This window comes from Neovison vison, chromosome 12, assembly GCF_020171115.1.
Source record: "Neovison vison isolate M4711 chromosome 12, ASM_NN_V1, whole genome shotgun sequence".
NCBI classification, from domain to species: Eukaryota; Metazoa; Chordata; class Mammalia; order Carnivora; family Mustelidae; genus Neogale; species Neogale vison.
The window spans coordinates 14,507,468-14,528,044 of NC_058102.1; the positions used below are offsets into that span (position 1 = coordinate 14,507,468).

Here is a 20,577-nt window from a genome sequence, read left to right on the forward strand (position 1 = left end):
TCCTCTCCCTGGTCAGACTGCTCTGTTCCGCTCAAGTAAATTCTCTGGAACACCCCTTTGTCTACACATTCCATTCCTATCTCTACGGCCTTATCCATAAAGCCCACACAACCCCCTTTATCAAACCTCTTTGTTTTTTTGGCCAAGCACCCCATACACACCTCTTTTTTTTTTTTTGTAAAGATTTTATTTATTTATTTGACAGAGAGAAATCACAAGTAGATGGAGAGGCAGGCAGAGAGAGAGAGGGAAGCAGGCTCCTTGCCGAGCAGAGAGCCCGATGCGGGACTCGATCCCAGGACCCTGAGATCATGACCTGAGCCGAAGGCAGCGGCTTAACCCACTGAGCCACCCAGGCGCCCTCATACACACCTCTTGAAATGATCGTTTCCTTCATCCAGACTGTTCCTGAATCCCAGCCCTTCTTTGAATCCTTCCCTGCCCACCTGGCCTGACCCCTCCCTTTGCATGGCTCTCACAACTTCCTCTTCCTTCATCACCCCCACAAATAGTTCCCTGATTTGTTTCATGTTTGTATGTTAACTCAGTGGGAATCTGTCACCTGTGGGTCTTTGACACGTATGAACACAGCAATGGTAGCTCACCCAGATTGTAAACTGCCAGAAATAGAAACAAGGCCTGTGAACATATTACTCACTCGCCTGTCATTAAAAGAAACCCATGTCGGGCGCCTGGGTGGCTCAGTGGGTTAAGCCGCTGCCTTTGGCTCAGGTCATGATCTCGGGGTCCTGGGATCGAGTCCCGCATCGGGCTCTTTGCTCAGCAGGGAGCCTGCTTCCACCTCTCTCTCTCTGCCTGCCTCTCTGCCTACTTGTGATCTCTCTGTATCAAATAAATAAATAAATAAAAATCTTTAAATAAAAAAATAAAGAAACCCATGTTACCACTGCTATTGGTAACTTGTGCTTCATTCATCAAGAAAATGGGCTGAGGGGCACAGGGGTGGCTCAGTCGTTTGAGTATGCAACTCTTGATCTCGGCTCAGGTCTCAACCTCAGGGTCATAAGTTCAAGCCCCATATTGGCCTCCATGCTGGGTGTGGAGCCTACTTGAAAGAAAGGAAGGAAGGAGGGATGGAAGGAAGGAAAGTAGGAAGGAAGAAAGGGAAAGAAAATAGACTGTCATTAATTCATTGAGTCCATTCATTTAATAAGTATACACTAAATATTTAATATATGCCAAGCACCAGCAATATAACAGCAAAAAAAAAAAAATGCGGTCCCCCTCCTTGGAGATGTTTATTTAAGATTTTGTGTATGTGTATCTATGGCATGCCAGGCATTGTACTAGATTCTGGGGTGAGCCTGGCATGTGTGTTAAAGAAGGAAGCCTTTGAGGAGGTGTAAGTGTAGAGTGGGGCAAGACCTTGCCACTGGGCTGCGAGCTTAAACCCTGTCCTGTGGGCAAAGGGGAGTCATTAAGGGTCTCTAAGCAGATGACTGATTGTTTCACATTCCCTAAAGCCACCTTTCTAAACTACCAACTCGTGTTCTGAAACGGTCTAAAATCCCACATCCCCATCCTCTATCCTTCCCAAGATGTATCAGCAGTGTTACATTTACAGTAAGTCTCTCGTGTTGCATTGCATTGTATTATATTGTCCTGAGTCATAATCATCTGTGTGTGTGTCTGACTCACCCACTAATCTGTGAGAAACAGAAGCCAAGGACACACGGAGGTCATCTCTGCATCCTCAGCACCTAGCACATGTTCTGGTGTGTTCAATAAATGATTACTGGGTGGGTGGATGGATGGATGGATGGTTGGATGGATGGATGGATGGATGGTTGGATAGATGGATGGTTGGATGGATGGATGGATGGATATATGGACTGATGGGTGGATAGAGTGAGTTCTGGCAGTGAGCAATGAAACAAGAAATCATAGAAAACTGTATGGAATTGACCAACGAAAAGTCAAAAATAGTAAAGGAACCATAAATATTGGTTAATTGCAGATGCATACAAAGGCAGTCCAACTCCTCTGGGGATGTTTCTTCCTGTGGAATCTCTACATCTCATCTGCCCAGACCGTTTACCCTGGAATCAAGGCCAGGGTTACTCAGCAGGCTCTGGACTATGGTAAGTCAAGGGCTTCTAGAAGCCAGGCTACAGCCCCCGGTGGAGTTTATATGAGTTCCAAGCTCATATTGGACTGTCTCATGACTGAGGCAAGCTCTCCTGCAGAATGATGTGGAGACTGCTAAGACAGCTGGGAAGGAAGTGCTGTCCAAAAAACAATCACCTTGATGGTAGGTCTGTCCAAACTTGACCGCAGATACTCATTCGCTCCCCGCCCCCTACTCCCTGTACCCCCTCATGCACATACAATGAACATCTCTGCTGTAAAGAAGGATAAAACATAGGCTAGAGGAGAGGAGATGGGAGAGTGAAAGTAACACCTTAGAACTTCAGAAAGGGCTTAATTCCAAAAGGAACTAAGAATCCCCTAAAATTGTGCACCAAGTTTAATATAGATGATGATTGGGAATTTTTCTTGAGAGAGGCTCCATATTTTCATTACATGCAAAAAGGAGCCCAGGACACTGAAAGATTAAGTAAAACTCCTTCAGAGGTGTTTATAAAATTGAGGAGAGAAAAATGTTGAGCAGAGCTGGGGTGAGGGCAGATTGTGTATAGGAAAGGAACTGCGAAATCAAAGTGTGTGGGCCTAATTCTATCCTAGAAATCTTGGCCCAAGATTAGCTGAGTACAGGCAGATAGATTCACTCCAATCCCTTCTTAACTAAAGCAGTCAGCCCACGTACTGCTAGTCTACCTCAGAAACTCCCAAGTTCCTAAGTATGACCAGGAAACATCTCACCTGCTGTACCAAAAAAGAAACACAGGAAGGATGGAGGGAAGGAAGGGAGGGGAGGAGGAAGGAAAGATGGAGTTTTGGGCAACTCCTTGTTGCCAGTACCTCATCTGGAACAGCGAATCTAAGGTTGACCCATGTTGCACAATTGCCGTATGAGCTGGCTATATACTGAGAAATACATGCCAGGAATGTATGTCAGTATCCACATGTCTATATGCTTGTGTGTATGTGTGTATCTTGTTACTGTACTGATATACTTACATGCACAGAAATATGGATCAGAAATAGAAATCTTGTAACGTTATTGAAGTTGTGAGAAGAGTTTGTTCCACTCTCAAGATCAGAGCAATTAAAAGAACAGATCTAATCAGTTCCCACGGGTATGGGTCTCAATTCTGCCCCTTTCCTCAATATATAGGGTTGGCCCAGTGGGTTTCTCATCTGGAAAACCGGGAGAATGACAATAATGGTGCCCCCCCATCATGATGTGAGGACCAGATGGGACCATCTGTAGAGATATGGCGTGGGGTGGTGGGGAAGGACAGGCTTTATTTTTTTCTTGAGATTTTATTTATTCGTCTGACAGAGAGGGAGAGAGCACAGGTAGGGGGAGCAGCACAGGTAGGGGGAGAGAGCACAGGTAGGGGGAGGAGCACAGGTAGGGGGAGAGAGCACAGGTAGGTAGTAAGCCTGTCATCTTCGTCATTATCAGTAAATGCTTTCTTTCCTTCATAGGCGTTCTAGCTGGGATGGAGATGATTGAGCAAATGGTTAAGGAAAAAAAGATCCCAGACCTAGAAGGCTCTGAATCTCTGGAATTTTTGAAGGTTGATTATGTGAACTACAATTTTTCAAAGTAAGTAGAAGAGTATTTTTAGCAAGTGAAATTATTCTTTAAAACCTTCAGGTTGTAGCTATGCCCTCGGTGTTCTGGTGTAACACCAGGGATGTGCAGTGTAGAATTTAACCCATCTTTGGTAAGGGGCTTATCAGGTGAGTTACCTCAAGAAAGAGGGGTCACAAAGCTGACAAAGGGTGGAGGATTAGGGTCAGAACACCTGGGTCCAAGTCCTACCCCTACTGCATACTTGTTGTGGCACCTGGTGAATCTGCTCAGAGTCTCGATTTCCTTTCCTAAAAGGAGAACTCCTTGCCCCTTGAATAAGAAGAGAAATTTTTACCCAGCCCATCGCTGCCTCCACCCCTTAAACCTAGATACAGGATTCAGTCACAGTCTCAAAACCAAATCTACCCTCAGCAAGGCTTCCCTTACTTTAGCGATGCATAGTTGAGATATCAGAGGTTATAGAAATGGGCCACAAATAAGAAAGTCGAAAGAAAGAGTAAAGAGTGGTTCAGTCGGTTAAGTGTCTGACTCTTGACCTGCACTCAGGTCTTGATCTCAGCCCTACATTAAAAAAAAGGAAGAAGAAAAATAAAGGATAGAGGATCCTATGGAAGCCCACCATTTTATCTGAACCCAGCCTTTTTGTATTTCTCTGCCCCACCACCCTCAGTGCTGGCTTCTGTCCTCACGTTTGTCTCGTGGCTCAGTATGGCCACCGCAGCTCAGCCATCAAACCCATATTCCAGTCCCAAGAAGAAATAAGAGGACTCAATAATGGACGGATTTTCCTTAGTCTTACGACCATACTTATCAGTATTAGCCAGAGAGACTGGAAAATTCATTTTCCAAGCAGATATCTTTGTCATCCTGAACAAATTCAGGGATTCAGAAGGAGGAATGGATGTTCAGAGAGCAGTTGGCAGTCGTAGTTGCCAACAAAAGCCCCAAAGTGCGATTCAGGGAGAGAACATCATTGTCAGTTTCAGCTCAGTCTTGAAGGTAAAGCAGAGTCAGGATTTTATAAGCAATTATCTGTGATTCACAATTTGCCCCCAAGGCTCTATCAGTCCAGTGATAATTCCCTGTTGCTCTAACCCTTTGGAGTAATACTTTCTGTGTTATCAAGGGTACCATCCTATAAAACCATGAGTTTTTTGGAAGGGTTGGGGGGATGGGGAGAAGAATGTGATCTAGGAAAAGCTCCTAGCAAATGCTCTAGTTGCTAATAGAGGCGGCCATTCAATAAGTATTTATCGAGTACCTACTAGGTACCAAGGCTTTGTTCTAAGCATAGGGGATATTGTAGTGAGGGACACAGATATCCCCTGCCCTTAATGTCCAATAAGAGAGATGGACATAATATGTTTACAAAATGAATTATTTAGTTACAGTGACGATAATGCCCCAGCAGAAAAATCCAGAGATAAACACTCATAAAAACTCATGATGTGTTGGTGAAGATTGCTATTCAGAGTAGAGAAACTGGTACAATACTCTGACCTGTGCTGCCCACACCGGAGCCACGTGTGGCTCCTGGGCATTGGAAATGGGAATAGTGCAACTGAGGCAGTGAAGCTTTACTTATTTAATTGTAATTAATTTAAAAATAAAAAATGGTACTCAAGTCAATTATTGAAAAGCTTTTAGGTATACATGGAACAATTTGAGGACAGAAATGCACTTCTTCCGTTGACAGTTTTATCCAACCCAAATACAGGGCAAGGATTTCTGATGAAATTCAATGTCCAGACTGAGTCATATTATGAATGTAAAAAAAAAAAAAAAACATATGTTGAAGACTTATTTTGAAAAAGAGAAAACAAAATATCCCATCAATAATTATTATATTGATTATGTGTTGAAATAATACTATTTTAGGTATATTGGGTTAAATAAAAAAATATTAATGAAATCACTCTCACCTGTTTCTTTTCCCTTTTTTAAATGTGGTTACTAGATTTTTAATTATATATGTGGCTCATATATCATTTTTATTAGAGCTATTTTTTTAAATATTTTATTTATTTATTTGACAGAGAGAGAGAGAGAGAAAGAGAGAGATCACAAGTAGGCAGAGAGGCAGGCAGAGAAAGAGGGGAAAGCAGGCTCCCTGCTGAGCAGAGACCCCCGAAGGGGGCTCGATCCCAGGACCCCGAGAGCATGACCTGAGCTGAAGACAGAGGCTTAACCCACTGAGCCACCCAGGTGCCCCTATTAGAGCTATTTTAGAAGGCTATTTACAAGAACTTTTTTTTAAATTCATGCCCTTCGACCTACCAATCCCACTTCTCAGCATCCTTACTAGAAAGACACACACATGAACAGCATGTTTGAGGATGTTCAGCATGGCATTGTTTATAACACAGAAATAGCTGGAAATGACCTAGATGTCCAGCAAAAATAAATTATTTTCTTTAATGATATATCCATAGCTTGGCTACAAAGAATGCATTAGACCTATATGTATCAAACTGAAAATATTTCCAAGATCTGTTAAATGAACTTCTACCATCTTCTCCCCATAGTGGACTCAGAGTGTATAACAAAGACATGTGGGAAAGGATGCAAAGTAGAAGAAATAGTAAATAAGCATTTGTTATCAGCATCACATTTATGTTTTACGTTTTTCTTTTCTTTTTTTTTTTTTTAAAGATTTTATTTATTTATTTGACAGACAGAGATCACAAGCAGGCAGACAGGCAGGCAGAGAGAGGGAGAGGAGGAAGCAGGCTCCCTGCTGAGCAGAGAGCCCAATGCGGGACTCGATCCCATGACCCTGAGATCATGACCTGAGCCGAAGGCAGCGGCTTAACCCACTGAGCCACCCAGGCACCCTGTTTTACGTTTTTCTTAATCTTAGTTCATAACAATGCCTTCCTCCCATACCACAGTTATAAGCAGATGATCTCATTTTGTCTTCTTGACGTACCCATGAGTAACCCTTCCTCTGGGTGACTAACTGAAAGAGTTAAGTGTCTCACCCAGGGTTGCACGGCTAGCACAAAACTCAGCTCCACGTCAAGGGCCCCTTGCATAATACATGAAGTGGCATAGCCTACTGGCTAGGAACCGTCTGAGACAGATGGGGGAGGGCTCCAGGTCTGGTTCTGCCGCTTATATATGACTTCAGCCACGTTCCTTATCTTCTCATCTCTGGATTGCAGATTGCAAAACCAGCAACAACCTCATGGGATTATTGTGGGGATTAAAATGATCTAATGCATGTAAAGTGCTTACCGCAGTGCCCGGCAGGGAGCAATCACTTAGCACATGAGCTGTCTACCTATACAGATTCCATGCAGCCCATTGCCTCCTGCCTACCATTGACAGCTCAGACAGTCCTAGGGGAAGTAAAACTCTGAGTTTCTAAACCAGGGAAGATACTGTCCACATGGAGGACATCTGGGAATATGAGGAAGGCGCCCTTGTGATTGTCCCATGATGGGGGGGAGGGGCTCTGGTGGCATTTAGTTGGCGAATAAGCCAGGTACCCTGAGATGTGTATAACAGTCCTCTGTACCAAATAGTTGTCCCATCCAAAATAATATCTCCCCTCACTGAGAAACACTGGAGCAGCTGAAGGGAAAAAACATGATGGCAATGTTGTACCTCATACTGTCTTTAATGAAACTAAAAAAAAAATTGATTATTTTCAAATTTGTTTCTATACTTGCTCATTTCCCCCTCAATTAGATACCAGGGGCCTCTTGGCAAGTGTTAAAGGGGAATTAGAAGGCAGTGCCCGGAGGTACCTGGGGGGCTCAGTCAGTTAAGCATCTGACTCTTGATCTTAGGGTTACGAGTTCAGAAAAAAAAAGAAGAAGAAGGCAGTGCCCAGAGACAGCTCCTCTGACCTGAGGTTCCTTCCTCCATAGGAATTCATGATTGCTTTTGCGAGTTCCACAAACCTCCTCTATGATTTTGCCTTACTTAGAGATGCGCTAGAAGACATGGGCTAACCTCTCTGTTTTTGTTTTATAGCATAAAAATCCATGCCTTCTCATTTCCAAATACTTCATTAGCCTTTGTGCCTGGTGTGGGAATCAAGGCCCTGACCAACCACGGTACCGCCAACATCAGCACCGACTGGGAAGTCAAGTCTCCGCTCTTGTAAGTATTCCTCTCAAAGCTTCTGTGGCTGTTCTAGGGAGAAGTGGAACGAAATTGAAAGTACATAATTTAGTTGGTGTTTTTGACATTGGGCTTCTTTCCCTCTGCCACTAACAATCTTTCTCAAGAGCACAATTTTCCAGGAGAGATATAAATCAGAATATCTCTGCTGGGGTCTGGGCAGGGGAGAGTGGGAGGCTGAGAAGCATCCTTCCCTTAAAGGCAGAGCAAACTGTCATTTAAGACTTCCTAAGAGCTGGGAGTCCCTGACCATTGGAGCAATGGACATGTGCTCAACATTTTAGACCTTCAGTGAGTCACTGTGTGTTCTTGGGCCATTCCACACACTTCCCCATCCTTGGGGCAACTGATGGGAAATGGGCCTTCCTACCTCACAAGGAGATTAGAGGTTAAAAGTCATGGGGAGCCCAATTCTCTCCCTACCAAAAGGCCTTTGCGCACTCTCAGAGAAAGGAGGGATCAAATTCAAAGACCAACTACTGAAAGACCGACTAATGCGTGGAAGTCACGGTCATGGTAATGTTTAGGTCTACCCCGGTTAGTTCCCCAGAAAGAGCATCTACTCATCCACTTGGTCATTCAACAACCATTTATTGAGTGCCAACCAAGGACCATTTATCCCCATCTCAAGAACTCTACACTTGTACACTGTAAAGAAATGGTATATTTATTCTCCCATAAGTAACATAGATTCAGGGATTCATTCATTTCTTTGCTGACTCATCAGCCACATACTAAGTGCTTATGCTATGAGCTTCTCCTGGGGGTATGGAGTGTGTGCCTCAAAGAGTTCACAGACTGCATCTAGTGTCCCGTCCCCATCTGTGCTCATCCTAAATAAGCCTACCCCATGTTCTCCGTCCACACAAGCATTGTATATGAATGGTGTTTAATACGTGCTCGGCCACCGTGGGGGCCAAGCACCCAGGATAAAAATGCTAAGCTAAAGCTGTCCCCATCCCCATATTCATTACGTCTTTTGTTTGGTAAAACGCTCAGCACCTACTCTGCTCCTACCTGTTCTTGGTGACAAAGGTCCTTCCCTCCAGGAGCTTAGAGGCTGTGGGTAATCAGAGAAAGGACCCATCTCACCCCTGCCCAGGCCTGGGTAACCTTGCACTTTCTCTCAACAGCCAAGACACAGGAGGAGCTGATCTGTTTCTCTCTGGCGTCTTCTTCACCGGTATCATTGTCCTGGCCCGCAACAACTTTGGTCACCCAATCATGAAGCTCCAAGACTGTTATGCCCAAGTGAGCCACGCCCACGTGTCATTTTCCGGAGACCTCAGGTGAGCAATAGCATCATGGGCAGTTGCTGGTCTGGAACCGGATTACCCGGGAGAGCCTGAGGAGGTTCACCACCGGCAGATTCGGTTCCTGAATTAAGCCCGTTTTTTTTTTCTCTCTTCTCCCCAGTGTCCTGTACAACTCCTTTGCTGAACCCATGGAGAAACCCATTTTAAAGAACTTAAATGAAATGGTAAGTCTTTAGAGGTGATGCAACCACAGTAAAATGCTCAACAGTTCTGCCATGTTTTACCTAATTCTTAGTCAATAAACCTTTATTGAGCACCTGTTGTATGCCAGGCATCATCCAAGGCATTTTCAGACACATTATCCCTTGCACTTTACTAGTTTCGCCAGTGCCCCCCATGGGCCAGTGTGGTAGGTGCTGGGGACGCAGGGATGAATGAAACAGTATTCCCTCCCTCGAGTGCTCAGCACAGGATGGGCAAACAACCAACACGCGTTTATTTATTGTGCACCAACTGTGTGCCCAGCACGAGGCTACAGGCTGTTGGGGATATAAAATAGGAATAAGCTTATTATGTTTTTAGGTAAACCCAACTGAGGCTTGTGGAACAATGACTGAATGAGTATTTGGATTTAATACATAATTACATGGTCATTAGACTGAACCAAAGGGGTTCAGGGAAGTGGAAAGATTCAGTCGAAAGGGTCTGAAAGTCTCCTGGGGGATAGTTTTTAGAGGATGCAGGGCCTTGAACTGGGCCTTGAAGAATAAGTACAATTTTGACAGGTAAGGAATGGGAGAGAAGAAAGGGTGTTTCTAAGAAACCATATCGGTTAAGATCACTTCCAAAGGGACAAGTGTCTGGATTCCAGAATGTGGTGTTTGAGGAAGGGGAGAGATGGAATTGGCTGTGTGCCCTCTTTCCAGTCCAGGCCAGACCATTTCTGGACGCTTTACCCATATCTGGGGGGAGACGAGGAGAAGGATGAGGAGGATGGGAAATGAGAAGATGGAAACGGTATCTGGAAGCCTCCATCCCCTCCTCCCGGGCAGGCAGCGGGTGCTTGATGAATGTCAGTGAGGAAATCAACGTGTAAATACATTCGGCAGCTTGTCCGAGGAGCTTGCCCAGCTGGTCGGGGCACTCCGAGGTTGCCCAGGCTTTCTCTAGGCTCACCTGGCAGGTGCTGAGGGCCGGCGCACGGGCGTGCAAGAGAGTGACAGGGAAAGCCCTGTCGGCTGGGGGACCCCACACTTGCCACCGCTCCTCTGCTGGAAACCAGGCGTGGTTCTCTGGCCTCAGACAGGAAGCCACTAGCTAAGTTTGCCTGGAGTGTGTGCAGGCCTTAGAGCCATGGGCACTTTGCTTCAGGTAGTCCCTCTGTGCCACGGGAAAACAGAAAAGAGCACTCAGACCACAGCTAGCTGGATTCCAAGTCCCAGTTATGTAACCCCTGGCAACCCAGTTACGCTCTCCAGACATCGCTGTTCCCATCTGTGAAGGGCGGACCGTGGTGCCCACCTCTCAGCACTGCCATGAGGCCAACATAGGGTTAAAGCAGCACAGCTGACATTTACTGAATGTTTGCTGTGTGCTGGGCGGCTGTACATGGATTACTTCTGTTTCTGCTCACAACAGCATGACGAAGTAGGTACAATTATCGTCCCCTTGTTGCAAGTGAGGAAGCTGAAAACAGACTACAAATCGCGTGCCAAGGGAGTCAACCCGAGGCGGCCAGGCTCCCAAGCCTCTCTAGTAACCGCCACGCCGAGTGCTTAGCACCCGCCTGGCACACGGTGGCCCACCCATGTTGGCACACTTCCTCCTTCCTAAAGACAAGCTCGAGTCCAAGTCAAGATCGCTTTTCTAACTCCAGAAGGGGTTCTGATCTAACAGAGGTCTCACAACTGGGCTCTCAAGCCAGCCGAGTGGGACAGTGAGGGCCTCAGCTTGCGCCCAGAGGCAGTGGCGTCCCCGCAGCCGGGAAAGGCCCAGCAGCAGGTCCTCGGGGTGACCGCACGAGAAAGAGAATCTAGGGGCTCATTCTTTCACGGGGCTGACTGGATGTGGTCCCGGTTGCTCCCAAGTTTAGCCCGCATTCCATGATGTGGCACGCATACACACAGAGTGGGGGGCCCACCGGCATCAGTGAATTTGAGGGAAGGTCCTGGAGGCCGAAGGGAGGATGGATCCTAACCGGAAGGACTTGGCTGGCAGGGTCTAGACCCCTAAATAGTGCAATGTGGTAACCTGCAATTTTTTTATTCCTTTTATGGCCAGCTCTGTCCCATGATCATGAGTGAGGTGGGAGCCCTGAACGCCAACCTCAGCATGCTGGAGGGTGAGTCCTCGGGCTGCCTCTTCGGGACGGTCCTCTAACCGCCCTCAGACTCTGGTGCTCTGCCGGCCAGCTCTCCTACCTGCTTGACCCTCTGCAAACTAGAGCCACGGGAAACGCCCGCTCTCGCACGAAATCCATCCTCTTCTGGATGATTCATACTAATCTCAACCAAGTTAGCCCCTTCCTCCCCCTGTTCTAGCCCCTTCGGTGGCTGCTTGCTGCCTCAGGATCAAGTCCAAATGCTTTCACACGGACTACAAGACCTGCCCCCCACGCGCGGGCTCAGCCCACCCGTCTCAGCCTCATCTTGTCCCTTTCTCTGCTCTCCTGCCATCAGACTGCTTCTACTGCCCCCACGCCCTTGCTGGGCTCATGCTGCCCTCCCTGCCTGGCAGAGCTTCCCCTCCCCCCACTTATTCGAATAGCCGTGTATTGAATTCCTGTTTCTTTACCACCACTGCATTAAACCCTGAGGGGTCCAGTCCCTTCCACTTCTTACCCCTGCACCATCCCTTGTCCCGTCCACTCCTCATTATCATTTAAAATGGGCAGGTCCTGCTCCCCTCACAGCATGGTGATGGGATCTGTCCAGACTGAATTTGAAAGCATTTTAAAAAACGATAGTGGGGCACCTGGGTGGCTCAGTGGGTTAAAGCCTCTGCCTTCGGCTCAGGTCATGATCCCAGGTCCTGGGATCAAGTCCCACGTCGGGCTCCCTGCTCAGCGGGGAGCCTGCTTCCTCCTCTCTCTCTCTCTCTCTGCCTGCTTGTGATCTCTGTCAAATAAATACATTTAAAAAAAAAAAACAAAACGATAGTGACATGGGGCACTACTGTTCCCTCACCTTGACAAGTCCCTTTGTCTCTTCTTGTTGCTTGCCACCCTTTGTGGAATCAAGCAGCCCGGTGTGCAAGAGGAGAAGGTATGCCACTCAGACGTTTTGCTCTAGATCGGGGGCGGGGGCGGGGGTGGGAGGTCTTCATATCACAGAGCACGTGGTGCTGGCCAGGAAAGCTGCTCTCCCAGGCCGGGTCTGACTCCTAAGCACTGCACTCCTTAGCATACAACCTGCCTCAGACTCTGAAATCCTGCCTCCTGCGGCCCCTCGCCTCCTGCTGTGCTCTGAAAATGATGATACAAAGAACGAATTGGGGTGCCTGGGTGGCTCAGTGGGGTAAGCCTCTGCCTGCAGTTCAGGTCATGATTCCGCCTCTCTGCCTACTTGTGATCTCTCTCTGTCAAATAAATAAATAAAATCTTTAAAAAAAGGGGGGGGGTTTACTTTCTTCTTTTGACTTACCTACTTATCCCAGGTTTTGAAAAGTGAGCATGTATTACTTACGAAATAAGAATAATTATTATTTTAAATAACAGAGAATTAAAATTACATTGCTCTGCATAGATAATAGTCAGATGCTATACTATACCTTTAATAAATATGAATTTTCATTTTTATTTTTATTTAGTTTTAACCAAGATTGACAACTATACTCTCCTGGACTACTCCCTAATCAGTTCTCCGGAGATAACTGAGAATTACATGGAGCTGAATTTGAAGGTAACTTTTTCATCACCAAATTCTCGTCCTGGCTATCAACAGCCAGTATTCAAAGAGCAAATATTCTATGCAGAAGGAAATATCACTAAATACTCTTCAAATAATTTAATGTCCTTTCAAGCAATTCCCTCATGCTTGTGTTCTTTCAAAAGACCCTTCAGCAGTTTCTTGATCGGTAGATGATGGTTTGGATTTGCCCAACATACGACTGCCTTCCTTAAGGAAAGTATCATGATGATTGTGTCTGTGGGGTCAGGTCTAAGGCTAAGAGGCAGCAGGAAGAGGGGCTCAACCCATCAGCAGATTGTTCATACGGACACTCCTGTTCCTGTCTGGTCAGCCCGCTTAACTGAGGGCTGTCGACCTCTTGACCTTGGTCAGGGCCATTTGCACATGAAAATGGTATTTGCTGATTCTGGAAAAGAGACTGTCTTTACATTTAGTTTTGCCCCATGGTTAGTAACTGTGGGGGTTTTTTTTGTTTTTTTTTTTTGAAGTGCATATTGACTTATATTTCTTTTTTTTTTTTAAGATTTTATTTATTTAGGGGCTCCTGGGTAGCTCAGTTATTAAGCATCTGATTTTGGCCCAGGTCATGATCCTAGGGTCCTGGGATCCAGCCCCACATCAGGCTCCCTGCTCAGTGGGAAGCCTTCTTCTCCCTCCCCCTCTGCCTCCTGCTCCCCCTGCTGTGCTCTCTCTGTCAAATCTTTTTTTTAAAGAGATTTTATTTATTTATTTATTTATTAGAGAAAGACAGCGAGCATGAGCTGGGGGAAGGGGGGATGGAGATGGAGAAGCAGACTGCCTGCTGAACAGGGAGCCCAGATGGATTCGAGGCTCGATCCCAGGACTCTGGGATCATGACCTGAGCCAAAGGCAGACACTTAACCGACTGAGCCACCCAGGCACCCCTGACTTATATTTCAATCACTTCGAGTCTTTCAAATCAGTTAAATGTTACTCAAGACATCTTGTAATAACATCCTATAGCCACTGAGGGCAGCATCAGGAATGCGTGGGAAATGCTTTAACCCATTGAGAGTCCCGGGTCCTTCTGAGGCTTTCTGTGCCACCCCAGAGGCTCAGCAGCCACAGTTCGAAGGTCAAGGGTTTGGCATCTCTACATGCCCCGCAGGAACGATGCAGAGCTGTGTGTCCAGGTAAAATACACCTGCCTTCTGAGAGAAGGTTACAGCCCAGAGTGGACAGACACATCCTCATACGCTCAAGAACTCATCAGAGCTGCCAGACCATCGTCACTGGTCAAGGAGTCAAAAGGCCCTGTTGCATTTTAACCCCTACTGAGTTTCTGGTATTTGTCTGATTCTGAATGAGCAGATCCACCTTCTCAGTGCTGTACACCCGGGTCTTGACCTGATACCCTGATCTTTCTCTCTGTTTTCCCACAGGGCGTATTCTACCCCCTGGACAACCTCAGCGACCCCCCCTTCTCACCAGTTCCTTTTGCGCTGCCAGAACACCACGACTCTATGCTCTATATTGGAATCTCCGAGTTTTTCTTCAAATCTGCATCCTTTGCTTACTTTACAGCTGGGGCCTTCAATGTCACTCTCTCCATGAAAGAGGTAAGGAGAGTTCATGGATGGGACAGTCAGCTCCAGCATTTCGTCTTATTATAAGTAGTCCATTATGGGAGTTTTACGTCATGATTTCTATTTCCTGGGCCCTTTTAGACTATCAACCCTAGCAGGTCATGAATAAAGGGATTGTGAACTGAAAGCTTTTAGTATCTTGAGAGTTGTTGGGTTTCTAAGTCTACTAATTTCAATTGTGTAGGATACCAGGCCACTGTTCTAGATTAATCTTAAATAATGCCTGGACTCCCCTCCACCACTTATGACCTGTGACTTTGGGCATCTTCAATGTATTTAACTTTTCTGTGCCAGAGTATCATCATTTAGAAAATGGGAATAATAATTCCATACTTATAAGGTTGATATGGACAGTAGAGAGGTTTAAATATACGGAACGCATTCATGCCTAGCACGGAGGAAGTGTTCTTTATGGGTTGCTTACCGTCATCATCATCGCCATGCCTGGTTTAATGCCAGCACCAATATTTGTCCTGTTGGTAATTGCAACTGAATTATCTACAATGACCACTAAGAGGACACATACTCATGGATTCTCTTTGCCACGCCCCTCCCTTTCATGGTGAGAACATTCTCTCTAGCCAACCAACAACTTTTATTAAGCATTGCCTATTAATCTTTTCATTCCATGGGTCTTAATTATACAAGTGGTTCTAAAACTTGGGTTCAGAATACCAGGTATGGCAGCACCCGTGACCGCAGACTGCCGAGAATTAGAGAAACCTAGCTTCAGATTTGGAAAACATTCATTTGTGAAGATGAATTACCTAAGTATCCTTTGTCTCAGCAACCTCTGAAGAGGTGGGCAATATATACAAGGGTTCTTGTTAACCACTGTAGGATGATTATGCATGGATCATACGTGTGTGGCCTACACAGTATTGCGAAGGTTAAAAGACACTTACTGAAAAGGAAGGTACTTCCTGTGTGACCTTGGGCAAGTGACTTCACTTCTTTGAGCCTCAGACTTCCTATGGTTGGGCTATTAAATGATAGGCCACTATTAAACACTAATCGTTTGTTGATGTAACAACTTCATGATTCATAAAAATACAAGGAAAGCTAGGTTTTCCCCTTAAGAGAGAACCCAGGTATGGGACGCCTGGGTGGCGCAGTTGGTTGGATGACTGCCTTCGGCTCAGGGCGTGATCCTGGAGTCCCGGGATCGAGTCCCACATCAGGCTCCCAGCTCCATGGGGAGTCTGCTTCGCTCTCTGACCTTCTCCTCGCTCATGCTCTCTCTCACTGTCTCTCTCTCTCAAATAAATAAATAAAAAATCTTTAAAAAAAAAAAAAAAGAAGAGAGAACCCAGGTAAAAATCTTACAGTAACACGATGATCTTGATTTTCCAGATTTCCAACCATTTGGTTCAAAACTCTCAAGGCCTTGGCAATGTGCTTTCCCGGGTGAGTACTGGGAGTCTGACTCCTTGGTAGTGTATCTGGATTCACAGCAGTTACTTCTGGAAGATTAATGGGTTCTCTCTATTCCTTTTGGTCCAAACCTGAGTCCATCTTTCCATTCTGAAGAGATTTTTTTTTTCTTTTTTCGGTAAGATTTATTTATTTTAGAGAGAGTGAGCATAAGCGGCAGGGGAGGGGCAGAAGGAGAGTCTTAAGCAGACTTGGCGATGAGAGCCAGCCCGATGCAGGGCTTGACCTCACCACCGTGAGATCTCAACCTGAGCCAAAACCAAGAGTCAGCAATCTGACTCTGCAGCTGGGGGGCCTCAGATTTTTTTTTCTTTTAATAAAATAGCCACAGATATTTATTAAACAAGTTACTGTTAAAGGCATCATAAGTTTACAAAACAAATCAACTGTCCCTTCCCTAAGTTCCCACCACACATTTGAATTAATAAGCTTCAATGGGAAATGGGGGAAGAGTGCCCATGTCTGTGCCCTTAGTGAAGCAACTCTTAATGTCATGCCTTCTCAGCCCCTGAATATTGGACACAGTGTCCTGAAAGGCTCAGGTTTGCTCTTGAGGACAGAGAGATGCTCACCGAGCTTCCTGATTCTAGAACAAGGACCTCGAGGCACACCTAGACTTGAATCCCTGTTCTTTAATGTATCTGGAAGTGAAGGAAATTATTTAACCAGAGGCTCACTGTCTTCAGCTGTGAAATGGGGATTCTGATAGAACCTGCCCACAGGGATTTTGTGAAGATTAAACCAGACAATTCAGATAAGCTCAGTGCATGTCAGCCATCATTATTATTTGTCTTGTGTGGTGGTGGTATAATAGCCGAAGAGCTTTATTTCTATTCTGACAGCATGACGTAAAGTTTAATCACCCAGGCTACCCCAAACGTGTGATTTCCCATCAACTCAGCTCCCTGGTCTCCACTTTTTTCTTTGAACTTTGCAGATCGCAGAGATCTACCTCCTGTCCCAGCCCTTCATGGTGCAGGTCATGGCAACAGAGCCTCCTGCAATCAGTCTGCAGCCGGGTAACTTCACCCTGGACATCCCTGCCTCCATCGTGCTCCTCGCCCAGACCGAGAACTCAACCGCGGAAGCCATCGTGTCTATGGACTTTGTAAGGCCTGTGGGGGCAGGAGGGCGGCCTGGGGAGACCCGTCCCGTTCCCACAGCGGGCCACTGACCAGCAGGGCTCTGCTCAGTGTCTGGGAGTGTGAGGTCTGATTTGTCAGTTAGTGGTGAGGACAGGGGGGGACAGGGTGGGGGCAGTGGGGGGGGGGCAGGTGCTCATACCCCCTCATGGTAAAACAGCTCTCCCCCTCCCCCACGCCCTACGTGCCCTTCCCTCAGCTGCAGTTACATTGATCACTGACTTTCTTCTGTTTTTCCCCAAAATAAGTCAGTGGAATTCAAGGTTATTTGAGCAGAGGGAGGCCAAACACAACCCAATGGAAAGGGACAAATACAGTGATTCTACACGAAATGTCACACACACACACACACACACACACAGTATATGGAGAAGAAAGGTGAGGAAAAAATAGAGCAATTTAAGGGAGATTCTTAAAAAGTCTTTATAGTTAGTTTCCCTGCCCACAAGAGAGTATTTTCAGATCTGCTTCTTCCCAGTATCTCTAGCAAGAAGAGGAAAAGTGGAGCTTCTGGTATTTCCAGTATAAGAAATTGTATTTGCGGCCAAAATAGACAGACTCATTCCCCTTAGTAACGAGCGCTTTTGTTGTCTGCAGGTTGCTAGCACCAGTGTTGGCCTGGTTATTTTGGGACAAAGACTGGTCTGCTCATTATCTCTGAACAGGTAAGTTTAATTGATTTCACTGTTGACAACCTTAGCGGTAAGTGATTCAGCAGACCACAGAGACAAAGCGAACGTTAACAGAACGGGGAAAGTTACCACCGGATAGAACATGAATCACTTAGGTACTCCTCTTGGCATGATCCCGATGACGTCAGACTATGGGCTTCACTAAAACTTTGTGGTGGAGCCTTTCTTTCTCCTCCCATTAGATGCTGTTCGAATAAAACACGCAGCCGATGTGTAAATATAATTCCATCATATAAATCCACTTTCTAGTGGTACCGTGATATAAATTAAAGACCCTCCTCAACAATTGCAGGAAGCGTGCTCTTGAGGAAGGAGGTCAAGGAACAAAGTGTCAAATCCCTGGTCACTGGTTGCTTAACCAGGAGCAAGTCTAGGAACCTCGTTGTGCCTCCGTCTCCTTGTCTGTAAAATACTGAAGTTGGGCCGGGTCGTCTCTGAGGTAGCTGCAGGCTCTGACACCCTGACCCCTTCCTAGACCACAGAGTTTAACAAAACCACGCCCCGTGGCCTAGCTGGTTCTCCAGAGAATGCAGCATGCCGTGGAAGGGGTCGGGCGGGTCACGTGGGTAGACTGTGGACAGTGATCGCCATTGAGAAGAACCGTCTGCAAAGCCCCTTTTCCTCCGCCCTGCGAGGCCAACAGTCGAAGCCTTGAATGAGACTACCTGGGTGGAGGGGAGATGCTCTTCGGAATGACCAGATGGCTCCGATGAAACCCCCGGAAGGGGGACGAAACGCTATACAAAGGCCAGAGAACGCAGAGTCGAGAAAGAACAGGAAACCAACAGAGGGGAAAAGTAAGTCAATCACCGTAAGTCAGCGGATGGTTGGGAAGACTACTGCAGACACACGGAAGGTGCCCTCAACAAAACGATATTAAATGGGACAAACAGAATGGAAAACTGCACAAACGCAGCAGTCAGCTATGTAAAATAGCTTTCCATCTGGACGAGGAAGTGAATCACAAAGAGTGCCATTAGGATACGGGATTGAGTGTGATTTTCCTCCTTAAAATTATCTTTGTAACTATATTGTTACAAATGACAAAAAAAAAAAGAAAGAAAGAAAGATAGATAGATAGTATGGTTTCCCAGAAAAAAAAGAAGATTTCAAGAAGGCTCTGTTACTTTCTACCCAGCTCTACAATACGGGACTGATTTCCCCATTAGTCTCAGCAGGCACAGAGCCTAGAGCCCATGAATACTTTAGGGACCCATGAAAACGTTTTAGTGTATTTTTAAAATAATTAAAAAATGAATACAATCCAGGCTGGACTATACTTATCTTTATAACAACATAGTCTTAAAATACAATTTTTAGTATTTCTTTATGGAGGGAGGGCTCCCAGAGGCAACAGTTGCCTCAGGGCCCCCGAAATCATACTGTGGCCCACCCTGCATAAGGTCAAGGCCGATGAAACTCTAAACCTTGATGGGTCATCTTGGAAATGACAGTTTTACCAGTTGAGAGGATGGAAGCCAGAGAGCCGGAGAGGAGGAGGGAAAGGGAGGCCCCGGAGAGAGCTAGGCAGCATCAGAGCAAGGCCAGACAGGAAAGGAGAGAACTTGCAGTGCAGTTTGCCGGAGCTGCCCCACCGCCAGCACCCTCCATCTGCAGCCTGAGGGCAGCACTGATAGGAAAGGGGGGCTGGAAATCTGGAGGGAGGTGGGAGAAGGGAGGCAGGGCCACTGACTGAGGCAGCAAGCTCTTGAGAAGGGAGAAACCACTTGCGCCCTCGAGCAGGGCCCTGGTTCACGGGCAGGATGGAAGTAAGGAAGCAAGTAAGGAAGCGCGGGTGGGGCTTCAGGCTTGCAGGCCGGTGAGAGAGACCTTAAGGAGCAGAGAGACTAGGTCCCCTTCTGAGCTTCCGCTGGGCGGACTCTCCTCTCCAGGGATCCTCCCAGTAAGAAATGGCACGTTCACAGGGTATTGGGTTTACGTTCACGAGTAACTGCAAAAATAACTGCAACCCGCTCGGTTCACATCACCCAAAGAAACGCACGGATCCATTCTCCGGCTTCCTGTAGCCCACAAGCGTGCTTTGACCCGGTGAACACAAGCTGAGGTTAAGACTCCTGCCTTCCTGGGGTCTCCTCCGTGTTCCCCTGTGGTCTCCTTCAGATTCTCATGCTGGGGAGGTTTCCTGGGGCCTTCGTGGGGTCTGAGCAGGCCCAGCTATCCAACTCGCAAGGCCCATTGCAAAATCAGAATGGGGAGCCCCTGGTTCAGAATCTTATGAAGAATTTAAAGATGGGGACAGCAGGGCCTTGAACCAAGCATGGGGCCCCTCTGAGCAAGGCCATCTCCTGCTGCAAAGGTTGCCCGGGATGGCTCCTGCTGGGGGTGCTGTGCCGGACCTCGGGCAGCAGGAGGATGAAGGGTAAGGTGGATAGGCCAGGCATCGCTCAGTCCCAAGGAGGCCCGTGCGAGACCGCGGAGAAGCAGAGGCTGTGCTGAAGGGGTGCCTTCCCTGTGGCCACGGGACTGGCTGCCCCACCTCCCACAGGACTGCCCCAGCCAGCAACTGCCACTCCCGGTTCCGCAAGCGCTGCTCTTCCAGACCTATGGCCTGCTGTGGTCTTGGGTGAGGTCAGAGAGGCACAGTGCGGAGAGGCGTAAAGGGGCGTGGGGATCAGTGAAGCATCCCCGAGAAAACCCTGGGAAAGGGGGTCTCCAAATTAGGCTCCCAGAATACTAACCCCCAAAACACTTTTCTAAA

At 46.8% G+C, this 20,577-nt stretch overlaps 1 protein-coding gene across 1 annotated transcript in view; it reads left to right on the top strand.

Moving 5' to 3' along the window:
• The window catches only part of BPIFC (BPI fold containing family C), a 41,294-nt gene that overhangs the window by 7,037 nt on the left and 13,680 nt on the right, over positions 1-20,577 (top strand). Inside the window, exons 3-13 of the mRNA XM_044228344.1 lie at positions 1,979-2,102; positions 3,577-3,697; positions 7,670-7,798; positions 8,953-9,108; positions 9,236-9,299; positions 11,356-11,416; positions 12,883-12,974; positions 14,387-14,563; positions 15,944-15,997; positions 16,962-17,132; positions 17,764-17,831. Of these exons, the coding sequence (XP_044084279.1) occupies positions 1,979-2,102; positions 3,577-3,697; positions 7,670-7,798; positions 8,953-9,108; positions 9,236-9,299; positions 11,356-11,416; positions 12,883-12,974; positions 14,387-14,563; positions 15,944-15,997; positions 16,962-17,132; positions 17,764-17,831 (1,217 nt within the window). The remainder of the gene's footprint in view (positions 1-1,978; positions 2,103-3,576; positions 3,698-7,669; positions 7,799-8,952; positions 9,109-9,235; positions 9,300-11,355; positions 11,417-12,882; positions 12,975-14,386; positions 14,564-15,943; positions 15,998-16,961; positions 17,133-17,763; positions 17,832-20,577) is intronic.